The sequence below is a fragment of the Botryllus schlosseri genome, chromosome 2 (genome assembly GCF_051294905.1).
Source record: "Botryllus schlosseri isolate E-star chromosome 2, Bs_hap1, whole genome shotgun sequence".
NCBI classification, from domain to species: domain Eukaryota; kingdom Metazoa; phylum Chordata; class Ascidiacea; order Stolidobranchia; family Styelidae; genus Botryllus; species Botryllus schlosseri.
The window spans coordinates 9,549,441-9,564,827 of NC_137237.1; the positions used below are offsets into that span (position 1 = coordinate 9,549,441).

Sequence of the window (15,387 nt, forward strand, 5' to 3'; positions counted from 1 at the left end):
ATTAGGACTTATATCCCCAAGCACCGAAATCGATAACAATTATCTCATGAAAACTTTATGTACATGTCCTAGCCGCAGCGAAGCGCGAAATTTTTTCAATGTTTATCAATGAATTCGGTCAATAGTAATGTTAGCTGAATATATTGTGGGTCGCGTCTGTATCGCCGGGCTCATTTGACCAGGACATGATTAATTGGCACTTGGACATGGAAATATCAATATCGATATTTCAGTGAACATGCGTGTATTATTTTGTGCAAAAGTTTCATCGCCGACGATCTTTCTGCGAGTGCAGACGCGAAGTCGCATGTTGGACGATACGTTCTCTGATAATTGCGAATATAGTTAGACTCAATTCCGTAAATTGGGCGTATTTTGAATTTTTAGTATTCAGGGGAGGAGGCATTACTCGACACAAAAAATCAGGTGTCGATTACATCTGCCGGGAAAATCCAGATAACTAACTTTACACATTAAACGGGTTAGCAGCAAATCAGCCCGGGGGCATAAGCTTACACTTTTTGCGTTTGATATGATCCAAGCTGCGTGACATACGTAATCTTACAATTATCGCCGAAACGTATTTTAGAAGTCATCGATCTTCTTCACTAGGTAGCACTACGGCATTCCATGTAGCGATTGCCGATAGAGAGGTATGATGAGATATTCGAGATATGATGCGGTTTATGCAATACCCAGCGTTAAATGACATGTAATTTCATTCTTGTGCTGGCGTAGCATGCCTTTCTGCAATAGATCATAGATACAGATATGGTATAGATGCCGCCGCGAGAAATAAGTCTGAAACTGCATCATGATCTGGAGTCGATTGAGGGCATCACATCAACACCCCTCGTTGACGCTACTAGTTAAGTCTGTACTGGGCAATTTGCTGCAAACGATACGGACGCCGAGACGAGCGATCAGCAAACTGGTTCTGTTTCTCGGTTTCGCGTTCTTGTTCTATGTGAGCGGTACGGGAGGCTTCTATAGGAGACTGCAGTCTAGCACGGACGATTTCAAGTTCACCTCTGTGCGAAGAAGTGCAGCTGAGTTCATTTGGCCAAACATACGTGAAGATATGGGTCAGTAAGCAATAAGCAGGTTATTTCTAGGGCTGGGATATATTGCGAACCCTGAGTGATTCGATTCTGAACTGAGTATCGCTCATTATGATGTCATGCCAGTAAGGATGACATTTCATGCGATCACGAATAACATTATGAGTGCTCTACATCAGTGGTTCTCAACCTTTTTCACCTCGCGGACCGGTAAAATTTCATAAAATGTCCTGGCGGACCGGTGAACTTTCAAAATTGAAATGAAGCTAAAATCTAGAGTATGAAACCGTTTTTTGCAATTATATGGTGCTAGCGAGTGACATTTAGCGGGTTATGATCGTAATTAATTAACTTCATGATGGCATCCATGTGATTTTATGGTAGTCAGTCTGCTGAGTGGAGGTAAAATAGCCTCGTCCAGATAAACGTGGCACCGCCGAGAGTCGTTTATATAGTCTCTCGCGCCGAATGCCATGGGTTTAACCGACCCCGCCAACTCGAAAAATATTCTTCTCTTTGATAATATCGAGAGAAGAATCGTTTCGGAGTCGAACCAAGCACTTTGTCGTGCTACCTCGATCATGACCCACTGCCACCGGGCGCATAAGCTACTCTGGCAACTACGAATACAATGCGTGCCGCAAGAAAACACCATACAGCAACTACAGAGAGTTTATGTAGCTTAATCGTGCCAATAGCGAAAATTTCCGATAACTCATGACTGAATCGGTTTTCTCGCTGACGAATTTTTAGCACATCGTCCAGAGTCCCATGTTAGCCTGAACTTCATTATGTGTTGGTGCGTCGTGGCGCGGTGATGGCTGACGCCGAAATTCCTATTTCCATAACTCATGCGTATTTCCCGGAGAAGGACACCTAATAAGCAAGACATTTAGTGACAATAAATCGCGCAAAGCGCGAAAAGAAATTGAAAAATATTGGAAAAAGTTTTAAAATAATACGCTATGATGTATGTTAATTTGCAAAATAATTTTAGGTTCTTTTCAAGCTCGGCCCCTCTCCAATCGGGTGGTTTGGGGTGCCCAGTTACGGTCCTGCTGCACAAAATGAAAGAAATCGAAAACGAATGATCGCGATAACTGCGCTGTTTAGCGATGAGTCAGCTCGTACCTGTTGTGTACTTGTCGCTCGCATGTTGTCAAATGACACGTCTTGAACTTTGAGTCAAAACGAACATGTTACCAGCCCTAATGTTACCTCACGAAGTTTTGAATCAGTTTAAAATTTGATGTTTTATTTATTTTATCAATGGATAAGCCTTCGTCATTGCATCTTGAATTTAAGGTATAGAATTGAAATATACCTGGCGGACCGGCACCGGTCCGCGGACCGGCGGTTGAGAACCACTGCTCTACATCACATTAAAGATAATTTTGTATTCTTTCGACCATACCTATTTCATTGTACTTTGTGACAATGCTGTGGGTTAATCACGAAATCACAGATATGTCATTTCCATCTAACGTGCGTACCTGCGTACATAGCTGTGTGCCATGTTTCAAGTGCTGCGACTGCGAAACGACCAATCGTGGTTTTAAGGCTTACAGTGGAAAATAGCATCGAAGCTATAATTCTCGCCGACCAATTAACTCTTCGTGGAAAGTAATGTACAATTTCAGTTACTCTAAAAAATCATCTCTCATTTCCCGACTCTAATCTCTACAATTCATCCCTGCCCTAGTTATTTCATGCGTCTATGATAGCTCGTGAAATCTACAAATCCGCAGAGGTGGTCAAAGTAGTCAAGAAAGCTACTGAAGTAGAAGTAGAAGTAGCGACGAAAAAATCTACTCAAGTACAAGTAGAAGTACTTCTTCATCAAGCCACCTAAAACTACTTGAAGTAGAAGTAGAATTGACTGACTTTAAATCTACTCAAGTAAGTAAGTAGTTTTGAAAATAGTCTTAATTCGTTCGCATGGACTGTCAAAAGCTGCAAATTGAGCTATGCAGAAGGTGCAGAGAATAACTTGATTCGTATTGATGCATCCCAGGAGGTATCAATTGTCGGCAAAATAAGCATTCTTTCGCATCACGGGATGCAAATTATAGTTTTGATATGAAAATGCGATACTAAGCCTTTGTTTACTAGAAGACCCCGTTTTAGATAATATCATGGCATGGTGCCCTAGCCCTACCCCATATTATAAGGCCCCAAGTTTAGGCGAAGAGCAATACGGAGAAGTTGTATCGGATACGGTTTCAACACTTTGTGTGATTGGTATACGTTAATAACAAATATTGTGGATCGTAAAATTTATATTGAGTGTAGCTTTATTTTCGGATAATAGAGGCATTACTACACTTGCTTTTATGCTTCAACATGTAGCCTATGTTCTGCAGACAAACGAACTGAAAGTAATTAGAACTGAAAGTATGATACTCGGAATTGAAAGTGTAATACAAATACCACTTGAAAAGAGCGGAAAATATGTTTCATGTCTCTGTCCATAAAGCTTCAAAGGTGATCTGCTAAAACAGGTGTAACGTTAAAAAGCTGGATTTTCCAGATTAGCACGACACGTCATGGGCTGCTAGATAACGATATGATAGGTAATTGCTAGATTCTAAAACGGGAGTTTCAAACGTTATGGTGGGCCATATTTACTGTGTTGAAATATTTGATATAGGCGACAATGCGGTGTGAGCGGGACCAAGCAATCCGGTACCTAAATTATATTCACTGATACTTTCGTGAAAACATATTTGCCACTCCATAACTGCTGTGCGCGAAGCGCAAAAAAAATTCTGGGCTTTTATACTTGACTTTTATGAATATTAAATGTTGGTACTCCGTGAAAACAGCCCCAAAATTTCTCAGGCTATCTGTCGTATTGGGGGAATAAACTACTTTTACTTGACAAACAGAAAATAGCGAAAAGTAAGTAAGTAGATTACTAAATATTACGAAGTAGTAGTAGAAGTAGAGAAAATCAAATCTACTTGAGTAAGTACCAGAAGTGAAGGAAAACTACTTGAGTACTTCCAAAAAGTAGAAGTACTTCGTTACTGACCACCTCTGCAAATCCGTAACATAAATTTTAATACGCATGACTTAGCGACTGTTCAGACGATAAGTACCGAATCCTTTGGTAAATAAACAACAACAACAACGTAACGACTGCCACGTAATAATGATTAGATTCCACAAAACGCGCATGTCATCATGGCATCGCGGAATTCATCAAGGAACGAAAAATGGTATATAGTGCGGAGTGTATGCTTAAACGACATCGACATAATTTGTGATATTTGAAAGTGTGATGACAACGTGTCTATATGACGTTACGTTGGTAGCATTGACACTCAGCAGCTGAATATATCTTTCACTTTCAGGCATTCATATGTTTTTTTCCTGATAGGCTAGTTTTAAAAGCGAACGTATTTTTTCAGACGATCCCGGAGGCAGGGAGATAAAATGGAAGAATGAGGTGGATAAATCGTTGTCGGAAGTATGAAATTTCATAAAATCTTTCCATTTGATGTCGAAGTTTATAACGCACAACCATGTGCCTTGGTCAATCGCGGTCTATAGGTTATGTTAAGACGTGGTGAAAGTATAGTCAGCGTTGTTACTTCAGTAGAGGTAGAAGTAGCTTCTATACTCAATCTTAAGTAGAAGTAGCAATTTGAAAGACACGACAAAACTACTTCACGTGGAAGTGGAGAATGAAGAACTGAAAACGCAGCTAAGTAGCTTGAAAAGTTGGATTTCTCCGCGACTAGAGCAAGGTGACCAATGACACTACAAATAGACGCAATTTTAGAAAATATATCCCGTTAACGTCATACATGGGCTTATTCGCCCAATTTTAATGATAATTTAACTAATAAAAGTGATGCAAACGTACCCCCAAAGCTACTTCTGTACTTCAGAAAATCAAAAGAGAAAACGCAATTAGTTTTGCCCAAAAAACTTTTTAATAGAAGTGGTAGAAGTCTGAAACATATATTTAAACTAAATATCACAGGTATATAAGCAACACCTATTCGATTAATCGAAAAAAAGTGGAAGTGTTTCGTCACTGGCCACTGACTAGGGACCGCCTCTGGTTATGTTCCATTCAAAATCCGGGTTGCCATCTGAATCGAGTCTGTGCAAACAGCACGGACAATTTAACCCCTGAACTGACTTCGCCAAAACGAATCCAATAAAAGTTCAACCGTCATACATCGGGTTTTGAGCAACGTGTTTCCTTGCTGATTTACCAATGCCTATAAAACGTGATTCGAGTAATCATCACACTAAATGAGCACATGTTCATTATATGACCGCGCGTGATTACTTTTCAGCCCAAGAAAAAACGTTTTCCCGACGTATTCATCGTCGGAGCGGAAAGATGTGGGGGCGAGGCAGTCGCAAATCTACTCCTGTTACATCCTCTGGTGAAGCCCACCAACCCGCTGCAAAGTCACTTTTTTACGAAGTATTTCAGCGAAGGAAGTGATTATTACATGTAAGACCTATCATTGTCAATTTTCAAGATCAGTGCACGGCATAACAAATTGAACGAACATGGTAGAAACATATATCGTATCCAGATTTGATACGCACATTATGCCACTCAATCAGGGTTGCATTTGAAACAAAAATCGACTTAAAAAACATGTTTAAGACAGGGCCTTCGTTCAAAACATGTTTTTATCGTTTTTTTCTTTCGTTTTGGCCTTGACGTCAGGGATCTTTAATGTGACGTCACAGTCAAATAACATTGGCAATTGAAAAAATAGGGTAAATATGGCTCATTTGAATAAAAAAGAGTTCCGACCACTGTCTTAAACCGACCAAAAATATCTTTAACGAGGAATACATCAGTATGTAGCATTTTTACGGTCGGCGGTCTTCATCATCTGAACACCCATTCCGTCGGACCAATGATCTGTATCAGAGTTTCTTAACCTTGTCGCCAACGCCCGCAAGAGGCGATTTGGATTTTGAAGGGGTAAAAACGCTCGTGGGGGGGGGGGGGAGTATGGGTCCGCGGAAGGAAAATGACGTTGCAGTAGAGACGTATGATTATATAGTTGAACAAGAGTTCCATAGCCTATATCACTGAGTTCTCATTGCAAATTAAAATTCGACAAAATCTGTCAAATCTCGCAATTTTTCGTCGCGTTCTGCGCGAAATATATGCCGACGGTGTTTGCAACATGTTTTCAAGTGTGCAGTGGTATATTATAATTCATGTAAAATGAATCGCGAGTACTTTTAGATCGCCAATTCCCCGTTGGAATACTCCCATCATGATACTGTTACGGTATTATAGTAAGTCATATACTTCATAGTTCATACACCTACTCCGTGATGTGAATGTCGATCATGATGTAACCAATGTACCGATGTAACAGTAGCCTACATTCCTACCTGATGCACATTGCACAATTGGCACGGCTCGTTGGAAACTAGTGATTGTTAATTCAGGAATATGATGCCCAACGTCACGGACAGGGAACTGATTCTCGAAGCAACGCAAACCTATTTCACGTTGCCGCCGTCAGTGCTGCCCAGACGTATCAAAAAAGTGTCGCCCGATGCGAAAATCATTGTTGTTCTGTGCAATCCGGCGGATCGAGTAATAATCGATTTCAACATCGAGGTAAGATTATAATGGTATAAGTTCCAGAGTTGTTTAGTAATGAAGTATATTAACTTTGTTAGAGTACTCAATAACTCAAATAGCTTTGCCTATACTTGCACTAGCCTACATACTCAAGTGGTTATTGCTTTTGGACTACTTCCACACTCTACTTGTGCAGGCTTTAGGCAAAATGAATTATTTTGTAATATTTAGATTTTGAAAAGTAGAAGGAAGTTTTGGGTAAAGCTTGCATAACTTTTATGAGCGATATTGTCCGCCTGAAACATCTCCTGCTGAGCTGCAACTAAACATATTTTCGAAGATTCTCGGTATTTGTGATGTCTTTAATCATTCTGTATTACAGTCACAAGTACGACTCTTGCAAACTAGAAAGTATAGTCGCTTACCTATACTAAAAGCATGTGGCCCGTCTCCCTTATATACTTTTTTAAACTACTCTCTCATTTTCAGGCGTTTTACTTTCTACTTTTTACTTGCTACTTCTATTTGCGATTGAGTAGACATTTTCAGCGATGCCTCTACTTTTATACTTGCGTAGTAGTGCTGACTACTTTGACCAAGTTTTGCTGAGAGCATTAAATGCAATCGTTTGAAATTTTTGTTTCAGATGTTGAATAGGCAAAAGTACCAGGGTCAGAAATACACACTATACCTCGGAACATATCTGAACAGAGCGAAAAAAATGATGGAGGAAATCCCCTACGATTTCGACGCTCAAATGCAAACGAAGATATTTGCAAGCATACAAAAAGACTTCCCCAGTCACGTTACGCTGTCTGGCCTGTATTACTATCACGCTATTCGGTGGAAATTGGTATTCAGGCCGGCGCAACTGTTATATCTGAATAGGCGCGACGTGTTGAGGAACACTGGAGATGTGACGTTGCAATTGCAAAAGTTTCTACGAATTCCCGCATTGATACACAAAGACAATTTTCTCTACGATGATAAATCGAAATCCTTCTGCTACCATTCTTCGTGGGATAACGGTGGCAACACGCAGAGAAAACACTGTCCTATATCCGAGGAAGCTAATGTCGATACATTCCAACCAATGTCGTGCTACCGAACCCTTCACGATTTTTACCGCCCTCATAACGAAAAGCTGTATCAGCTTTTAAAAAGAAATTTCACTTGGTGATGAAGAAATAGGAAATTCAACCCCTATAAGCAGTGTTGCGTTGAGTGCAATACAAGGGATAGAACATATACTTCTACGCCAACATGACTGTATAGTAACTAATGCGATCAACCATGAGCTCGAATAAACGGGAGGGTATATTTAAAGAAAAAATCGATATATGAACAATGAACATCGTACTTATTTTAAATGCATCCAATGCAAACTTCAATATGTACTGTAAAAAATCATATTGTTGGATGCTTTGAGCTCACATGGACTGTACTACATATATGCACGAGAAATTACGAAGTTAAGTAAATAAGGAAGACATCGTTATCCGGCGTAGGACATTTCGGCCTAGGACATTTTCGTCATTGGGGTCAATATTGCCAATATAATTGGTTGTGTGTTCCAATTCCTTGAAATGTAATGTTCGATAAACAGAATGGATTGGTTATATGAGCAATTTTATTCCATTTCAAAAATATCCTCAGCAGGGATTCTAACAAAGCGACTTTGTCAAAGTGAATTTGTACATTGCAATTGCCAAAAGCGAAGAGCACAAGTGGTTCCCAACCGGGGGTCCACGAAGAATTTTCAGGGAGTCCGTGAAACCTCTAAATTTGCAACACGATCGATTACCTAATTCGTGATTTTCTAGTTGCATCATATAACGCAATATTTCTTTATGACTATTAAAGCTTCGGGATTCTCATCAGCAAAATCACTTTCATTACATGTAAGCCCTAGTCAACGGATAGGTATATAGGGCCTTTATTGACACATACATATTGCTGTTTAGAGATGTCTTGTTGGGGTTTGTATAGGTCTACAACATAAATACGGGATAGTAAGGTCAGGCAGGCTAACTGACTTCGCAATGTTTGCAAGCTTTCTGGATCTGAAGCTGTCAGTCCCTGTCCCTGTCTCATGATAGACATAATCACTATTACAGAAAAACGTAGAGTTGATTTAGTGGATAGAAATGACTAGGCTGAACCATTTCTCAATTTTGGTGCCTCATGTTGCGGTCATATCCACAGATGTCGCTGGGGGTGTTACGCGTAAGGTTTCATTTATAACAAAAAATCAACTTAAAACAAACTTGTTTAAAACAAGGCCCTAATTGAAATCATTTTTTTAATTGTTTTTTTTAAATGTTTTTTAAAGTCATGGCGTTACGAATATTCAATTGGGATTGACATTGACAATTTAGGATATAGAGGAAAAATAGCTCCTTTGGCGAATATATGTATACTTTTGCTGTTGAGCCGACTATTTTGCGGGTTCCAATCATCCCATGTCGATATACGTCGGCTACATCGGGTGGTAAATGTCCGTAGGCTCATACAACATGTTTTTTATAAAGTATTTGTAAAATTATGGCATAATTTTACAGCTTAAAAAACACATTTTTTTTAAAAAGGCCTTATTTTAAAACGCCGTTTATTTTAAATGCATCCCTAGTTACGCGTTATTATTCCATTCTACTTTACCTATCTTCGTAAAAGTGGATATTTCACTCTCTTTGATATCAAATCGCAGACACGTATTTCCAAGAAACAACCACGTAGGCCTATATCAAGATTTGCTTCTGACATGCAGCTGCGGAAATCCGATTAAGAGAATTCCCATTGAAATTATAAAAGTCGCATTCCACATAGTATGATGTTATTTTCAAGAAAACTTCACTTTACAACACAGCCTTCGTTTACTATTTGCACAATACAGGGAATGGTTTCGGGATAATTGAGCTAAAATTGAGTTAACACTCGATGGGTGTCCAAAAGGACCAAAAGGCGTTCGCGAAGTCAAAGAGGATGAGAGCGACTGATTTATAGAATTGAATCATCCATGATCCGATCTATATGAGAATGAGACATATCGACTGTACCTATATTGTAGTACGCTTTGCATTATACGACAAGTAGAAATTTCGAAGAGGATCTTTGTCAGATCGTGAAATTTGCCAATCCAATCGGTGTTAACTATAGCTCAGTGCGACGTGTGGTTGGCGATGTACTGATCTCTTTGAAGTCAGATTTACAAATATATAAACCCGAACGGCTAGCTTATTGAATTGGCTACACTTGTTTCGTACCTATCCGATTAGCACTCTTCACACGCATGCTACATAAGAAGGTACCACATATCCACAATTGAAGGTAGGTATGGAAAATAGGGGAAGGTAGTATATTGTATTTTTAAACATGCGTTTGTTTGAAACATTGTTTAATCGTCATCTGTTTTATATGCAACACAATGACGTTGGATCGTCAATTTGTTTATGTACCATGTTCAGAACCGTGTGTACAACAAAGGCGTCATTTATTTTGTTACCGATAACCATTTCGTCGTAGTTCAGGTATGACCAAGCGATCAGCAGATCACATGCTCGGATTTGTTGCTCTCGGGGCAGAGATAGGTAGTTTAGTCGCTTTTATTGAATCGGGCAAAGTTCATTAAGGATAGACGTGTGACTAATCGCAGACCATTGACGGCCGGCAACATCATCGATAGCTGAGTAGATACTATAAACCACAGCCGTGTTGCATCATCGACAATGGTGCATGATCCTTCATGTGCAGAATTGCAGTACAAATGTTAACATTTTGTTGTAACATGCCACCATTGCTCACATTGGAATTATTCACCCACGTTGCATGATTACTAGGTTGATGTCCCTTTGGTGTTAAAAACACTGTGATGTCATGTATTCCCAAAATTTGATTGTATCTTACTTCTCTCTTGCCCTGTCACCTGCGACCGCGCTGTAAATTTTAAAACTATGCAGCGGCATTACATCACTTCGACTTCCGTCGTCTTGATTGCATCATGTACTGCAAATCGCTGAGTCAATGGTGCACGAGGGGATATCGCTGGTATATTTCAAAACGCACAGACGTCATATCATAAGGTAAGAGGATCGGAAATCCTCACACCATGAACCACTGCACAAGTGCACATATATATTGCTGCCGCTTCGTCACATAGATGTAATCTCAGTTCAACAACCGCATAGTAAGGATTTATACGAAGCGATACAACTTTACTGAGACGTTGACATGGAAGAGCTATCTTCAAGCACAGAAAACGAAAGTATGGTTGGCGATGTCATCGTGGGTACGCCTACATCATCACATGGATGGAATGGGCTAATTACCATACTTGAGATAATATGGTATGCCGAGACGGTGGTCTGTGGATGGGTACTAGCTAGTATGGTTGTGTACGGATTCAAAAAAAATAGTTGGATCACGAAACCCGGGAAATCTAGTCTTAGCAGTGGTTTGATTTACAACTTATGTCTCTCCACGACCGCAGTCTTCATTCCAGAATTGATTGCAACTAAATTGATGTTCGCAATACCAAGCACTGGACAGTATTCGGATCACTTTTGCAATAACCTGGGAGACTTTGCTAATATTGCGCACCTTATAGCGTTGTTTTGCGCGCATAGTTACATGTGGTTTATGCAGAGGAAGATCTACCTCCATCCACATGTAAGGCCCAGTATTGGGCAAAACGTGGATTGGTGCAGTTGCGGCCTCATTGTTGTTTATTTCATCAATGCGGCGGCGTTTGGAACATATTGTGTCATCTCAAATGCGTTTGAAGCGTCTGAAGGGGGATGCGTTCGGGTATCATCAACTGCATCGGAATTCATGCCAGGGATTGGCAAAAATGTGATATTAGTCGTTTCCCTCGTGGTAATTGAAATTATGACAGTCCTCTTATTCATATATCCTGTCTTGCGGGTAAAGTTTGAGACTAATCGTCGGATAAGTGCTGACATCAGTGATGGCCAATCTACCACATCGGTTTGTATCGAAATGGAGAATATAAGCAGATCGAAGATTAGCCTAACCGGAGAAGCAGTGAAAACTATCCTACCCAGGAAAGACTACCTATACTCAACCCCCGTACAGGCGGTCGTGAATCGTACAATGATAATCTCCATCATCATTTTAGTTTCAAATATTGCGTCGTTATCAGTAGTTACAGTATTCGATATACGGGCACCGTACGTATTAAGACAGTCCATTTATTCAACAGCATCTTTCGTTAACGTTATTTGCATCATGTGTATTTTTCCTTTTGCCAATCGTGTGATCATTGCGCCATTTTCTCTGTTTACAACAAGTACCAAAAATTCCTCAATATCGGACGCCACAACACCTGTGTAGAAGCTGTGATTTCGAAAAGTGTAGACCTTATTTTGCTCCTTTATCCGCTGCACATCGTATAATTTTGAATTATCGAACGTCGCTTCGTATTTTTCGTATAGTCCTACTGTTGATATTGAACGTCGATAATCCCAGTACATTATAACCATATGTTTCTTCGCCTGTTACTTTTCGTATTTTTTAGTTTTCGGTGTTATTATTCAGTTTTGTACTCTTTTTCCACTTTTTGAATAACAAATGTTCAATTTCATGCATTGAGAATATATGACTGCCTGCTTTTGTCAATAGTAAGAGACGTTTTCGCGAGTATGATGGAAGACTCAGTCTAGGTCAGTGGTTCTCAACCTTTTTCACTTTGCGGACCGGTAAAATTTTAAAAAATGTCTGGCGGACCAGTGCACTTCGAAAATTGAAATTAAGCCAAAATGTAAAGTATGCAACCGTTTTTTGCAATTATATGGTGCTAGAGAGTGACATTTATAAAGGGTTTTGATCCTAATTAATTATATTCATGATAGCATCCATGTGATTTTATGATAGTCAGTCTGCTGACTCGAGGTAAAATTGCCTTATCCAGATAAACGTGATACCGCCAAGAGTCGTTTACAGTCTTTCGCGCCAAAGGCCGTGGGTTTAACCGACCACGCCAACTTGAACCAAGTCGAACCCAGCACCAAGTCGAACCAAGCACCTTGCCGTGCTACCTTGCTCATTGCCCAATTCCATCAGACGCATCCGCTACTCTGGCAAATACGAATACAATGTGTGCCGCAGGAAAACACCTTGGATCAACTATACCCGCCATCCGGAAATCCGGGCCGCAAAAGCACTTCGTTAGCCCACCACCAAAAACGTTGGTCTTGGTCCACCACAGGGAGATAAGCCAACTTCCGGGGGATTCACCCCAAGATCCTACAGGTCGGTGGATGTTTTCACCTGTACTTGTGAGCACATTCATTCTACTCGGTGTAAGCAGAGAGTTTATGTATTGCTTAATCGCGCCAATACCGAATATTATCGATCATTCATGACTGAATCGGTTTTCTCGCTGCCGAATTTTTGGCACACCCTTCGGAGTTCCATGTTAGCCTATACTTCATTAGGGGTTGGTACGTCGTGGCGCGGTAATGGCTGACGCCGACATGCCTATTTTCATAAATCAGGCGCATATCTCGGAGAAGGGCACCTAATAAGCAAGACATTTAGTGACACAAAGCGCGAAAAGAAATTGAAAAATGTTGGAAAAAGTTTCAGAAAATACGCGATGATTTAGGTTCATTTGTAAAATAATTTTGGGCACTTTTCAAGCTTGACCCCTCTCGAATTGGGCGGTTTTGGGTGCCCCAGTTACGGCCCTACACAAAATGAATGAATCGAAAACGAATGATCGCGCAAACTGCGCTGTTTAGCGATGAGTCAGCTCGTACCTGTTCTGTGCTTGCCGCTCGTCAAATAACACGTCTTGAACTTCAAGTCAAATCGAACATGTTTCAAGCCCTAATGTTACCTCACGAACTTCTGAGCTATTTTAAAATTTGATGTTTTATTTATTCTATCAGTGGACAAGCCTTCAACATTACATCTTGAAATTGAACTATAAATTTTAATATACCTTGCGGACCGGCGGTTGAGAACCCCTGGTCTAGGTTATCGCGTAGGCTAACTTATCCAAACAACTTAACATGTCTAGACTCGAGAGTCGAGACGAACTATATGCATAAACCGTTTTAAAAGGTATAGGCCGATTTGAAGGCCAGTGTGTCTCGTGACTGTACTAGGATTGACCACTCTAAAACTTTAAAGTGGTTTTCCTGGTCATGTGATCGATTGATTGACTCACACATCCTGTGGATGAGGGTCGTTTCTTTGTTTCTTTGTTTCATTGATTCTTTTATCTATTTTCAAAACACTTCAAGATTGTAATACATTGGAAAGAAAGTAAGTTGTCGGACGACTTGACGAAGTCTTATATCTATCAAATGCTAACGCTGACCGACAAATAATAAAAACACATGATATTGCGCACTGGTGCAATCAATGTATCAAAACGCCTTCCATTAATATTGAAGGCAGTTGGTAATGATTCAGCAGAACCAAGCCCTGGTCAGATGGTTCAGGTAGGGCACCCGGCTGACGCTGGCCGACAAATAATAAAAATACATGATATTGCGCACTGGTGCAATCGATGTATCGTCAGCAACTAGTAGAGAATTGGAAAGAACATTGCATATCAACAATCGTATCGTATAAAACGCTGCACAACAAATTTGGTCCAATTCTAACAAGCATAAGCCGCTGCAGAGCCAATTGAAATGTTTCCGTTCATTATGAAAAATTTAAAAAAAAATCAAATTATTCTTTTAACCCCATAAAATTGTTGAGTAATCTTCTAAAACGACGCAACACAACTTTGTCTCAATTCCAACTTGTAGAAGTGAAGTTATTGCAGTTGAAATTTCTGAATTTGCAAAAAATATCATTGACGGTGGGTGTATAATCGAAGAATTATTAATGAAAAAGTCATATAACTCTCCGCTTCTACGGGTTGGAATCGAGTCAAATTTGCTTTGCATCGATTTTGAAGACAACTCAACAATTTCACGGGGTTAACAGAAAAAGTGGATTTTTTTTCAAATGTTCATTATATATTTAAATTTTTAATTGGCTCTGCGGCGGCTTATACTCGTTAGAATTGGACCAAATTTGTTGTGCAGCGTTTTATAGGGCAACCTGGCCAAATAATCAATTCAGATTCAAACATATTTTAATTAGATTATCATGAATGTTAGTAATTTTAAAATTCGAGAAAGTACAATTGGAGTCGGCGCAGAATTAAATCACTCGCCACCGCCACAGTTTCTCCCCGATAGCCTTCGGCGTTCAAAAGAGGAAAAACCGGTGTGCTTTCAGCTTACGTCTAGTTGTCTACTATGTATTTCAAAGCTATAGTATGTGGCACTACACGTTTATAGTACGACAAGAATAAAAGCACTACACGAAACACCGATATAATTTATTCTCTCTTTATTAATTTAATACTAACATTCAGCATCGTGCGCGCGGGGTAGCGTGGCCGAGCGGTCTAAGGCGCTGGTTTAAGGCACCAGTCATTTCGATGGCGTGGGTTCGAATCCCACCGCTGCCAGTTCTTTTTCATGTTACATATTTTCCTGATTATATCTGGGGAAACAGTAAATACAGATACATCAAAAGTCCTAGCATAGCGACCGGCATATTTCGATTTCGTTGCCGATATATTTTTTATCTACTGGCCTGTGGACTTTCGTTACACAATCATTTTCGCGCCACGTCCGTCTCTATGTTCTGAGTTGCACAAGACAATTATATCTGCGTGTAGCGATAACTGTACGGATTAGTAGTTCACTGGACGCCTTA

The 15,387-nt window shown here is 40.0% G+C and overlaps 1 protein-coding gene and 1 non-coding gene across 2 annotated transcripts; both read left to right on the forward strand.

Moving 5' to 3' along the window:
- Positions 1 to 637: 637 nt before the first annotated feature.
- Positions 638 to 8,528, forward strand: LOC145433395 (heparan sulfate glucosamine 3-O-sulfotransferase 6-like). The gene is made up of 5 exons (XM_080310488.1): positions 638 to 1,085; positions 4,475 to 4,533; positions 5,375 to 5,538; positions 6,504 to 6,678; positions 7,289 to 8,528. Exons 1-5 carry the CDS (start codon positions 815 to 817, stop codon positions 7,820 to 7,822), a joined length of 1,203 nt encoding a protein of 400 aa, XP_080166614.1. The 5' UTR covers positions 638 to 814; the 3' UTR covers positions 7,823 to 8,528.
- A 6,526-nt stretch (positions 8,529 to 15,054) lies between these two features.
- Positions 15,055 to 15,136, forward strand: Trnal-aag (transfer RNA leucine (anticodon AAG)). Its single transcript has one exon. It is a non-coding gene; the product is annotated as a tRNA-Leu (tRNA).
- Positions 15,137 to 15,387: the final 251 nt, after the last annotated feature.

What these genes read in the sequence shown, in the direction of transcription:
- LOC145433395 (XM_080310488.1), top strand. Translation starts at nt 815, where the DNA reads ATGATCTGGAGTCGATTGAGGGCATCACATCAACACCCCTCGTTGACG. An exon ending in TGGATAAATCGTTGTCGGAA is followed by an intron (nt 4,534 to 5,374) that starts GTATGAAATTTC and finishes ATTACTTTTCAG; the next exon opens with CCCAAGAAAAAACGTTTTCC. An exon ending in GAAGGAAGTGATTATTACAT is followed by an intron (nt 5,539 to 6,503) that starts GTAAGACCTATC and finishes TTGTTAATTCAG; the next exon opens with GAATATGATGCCCAACGTCA.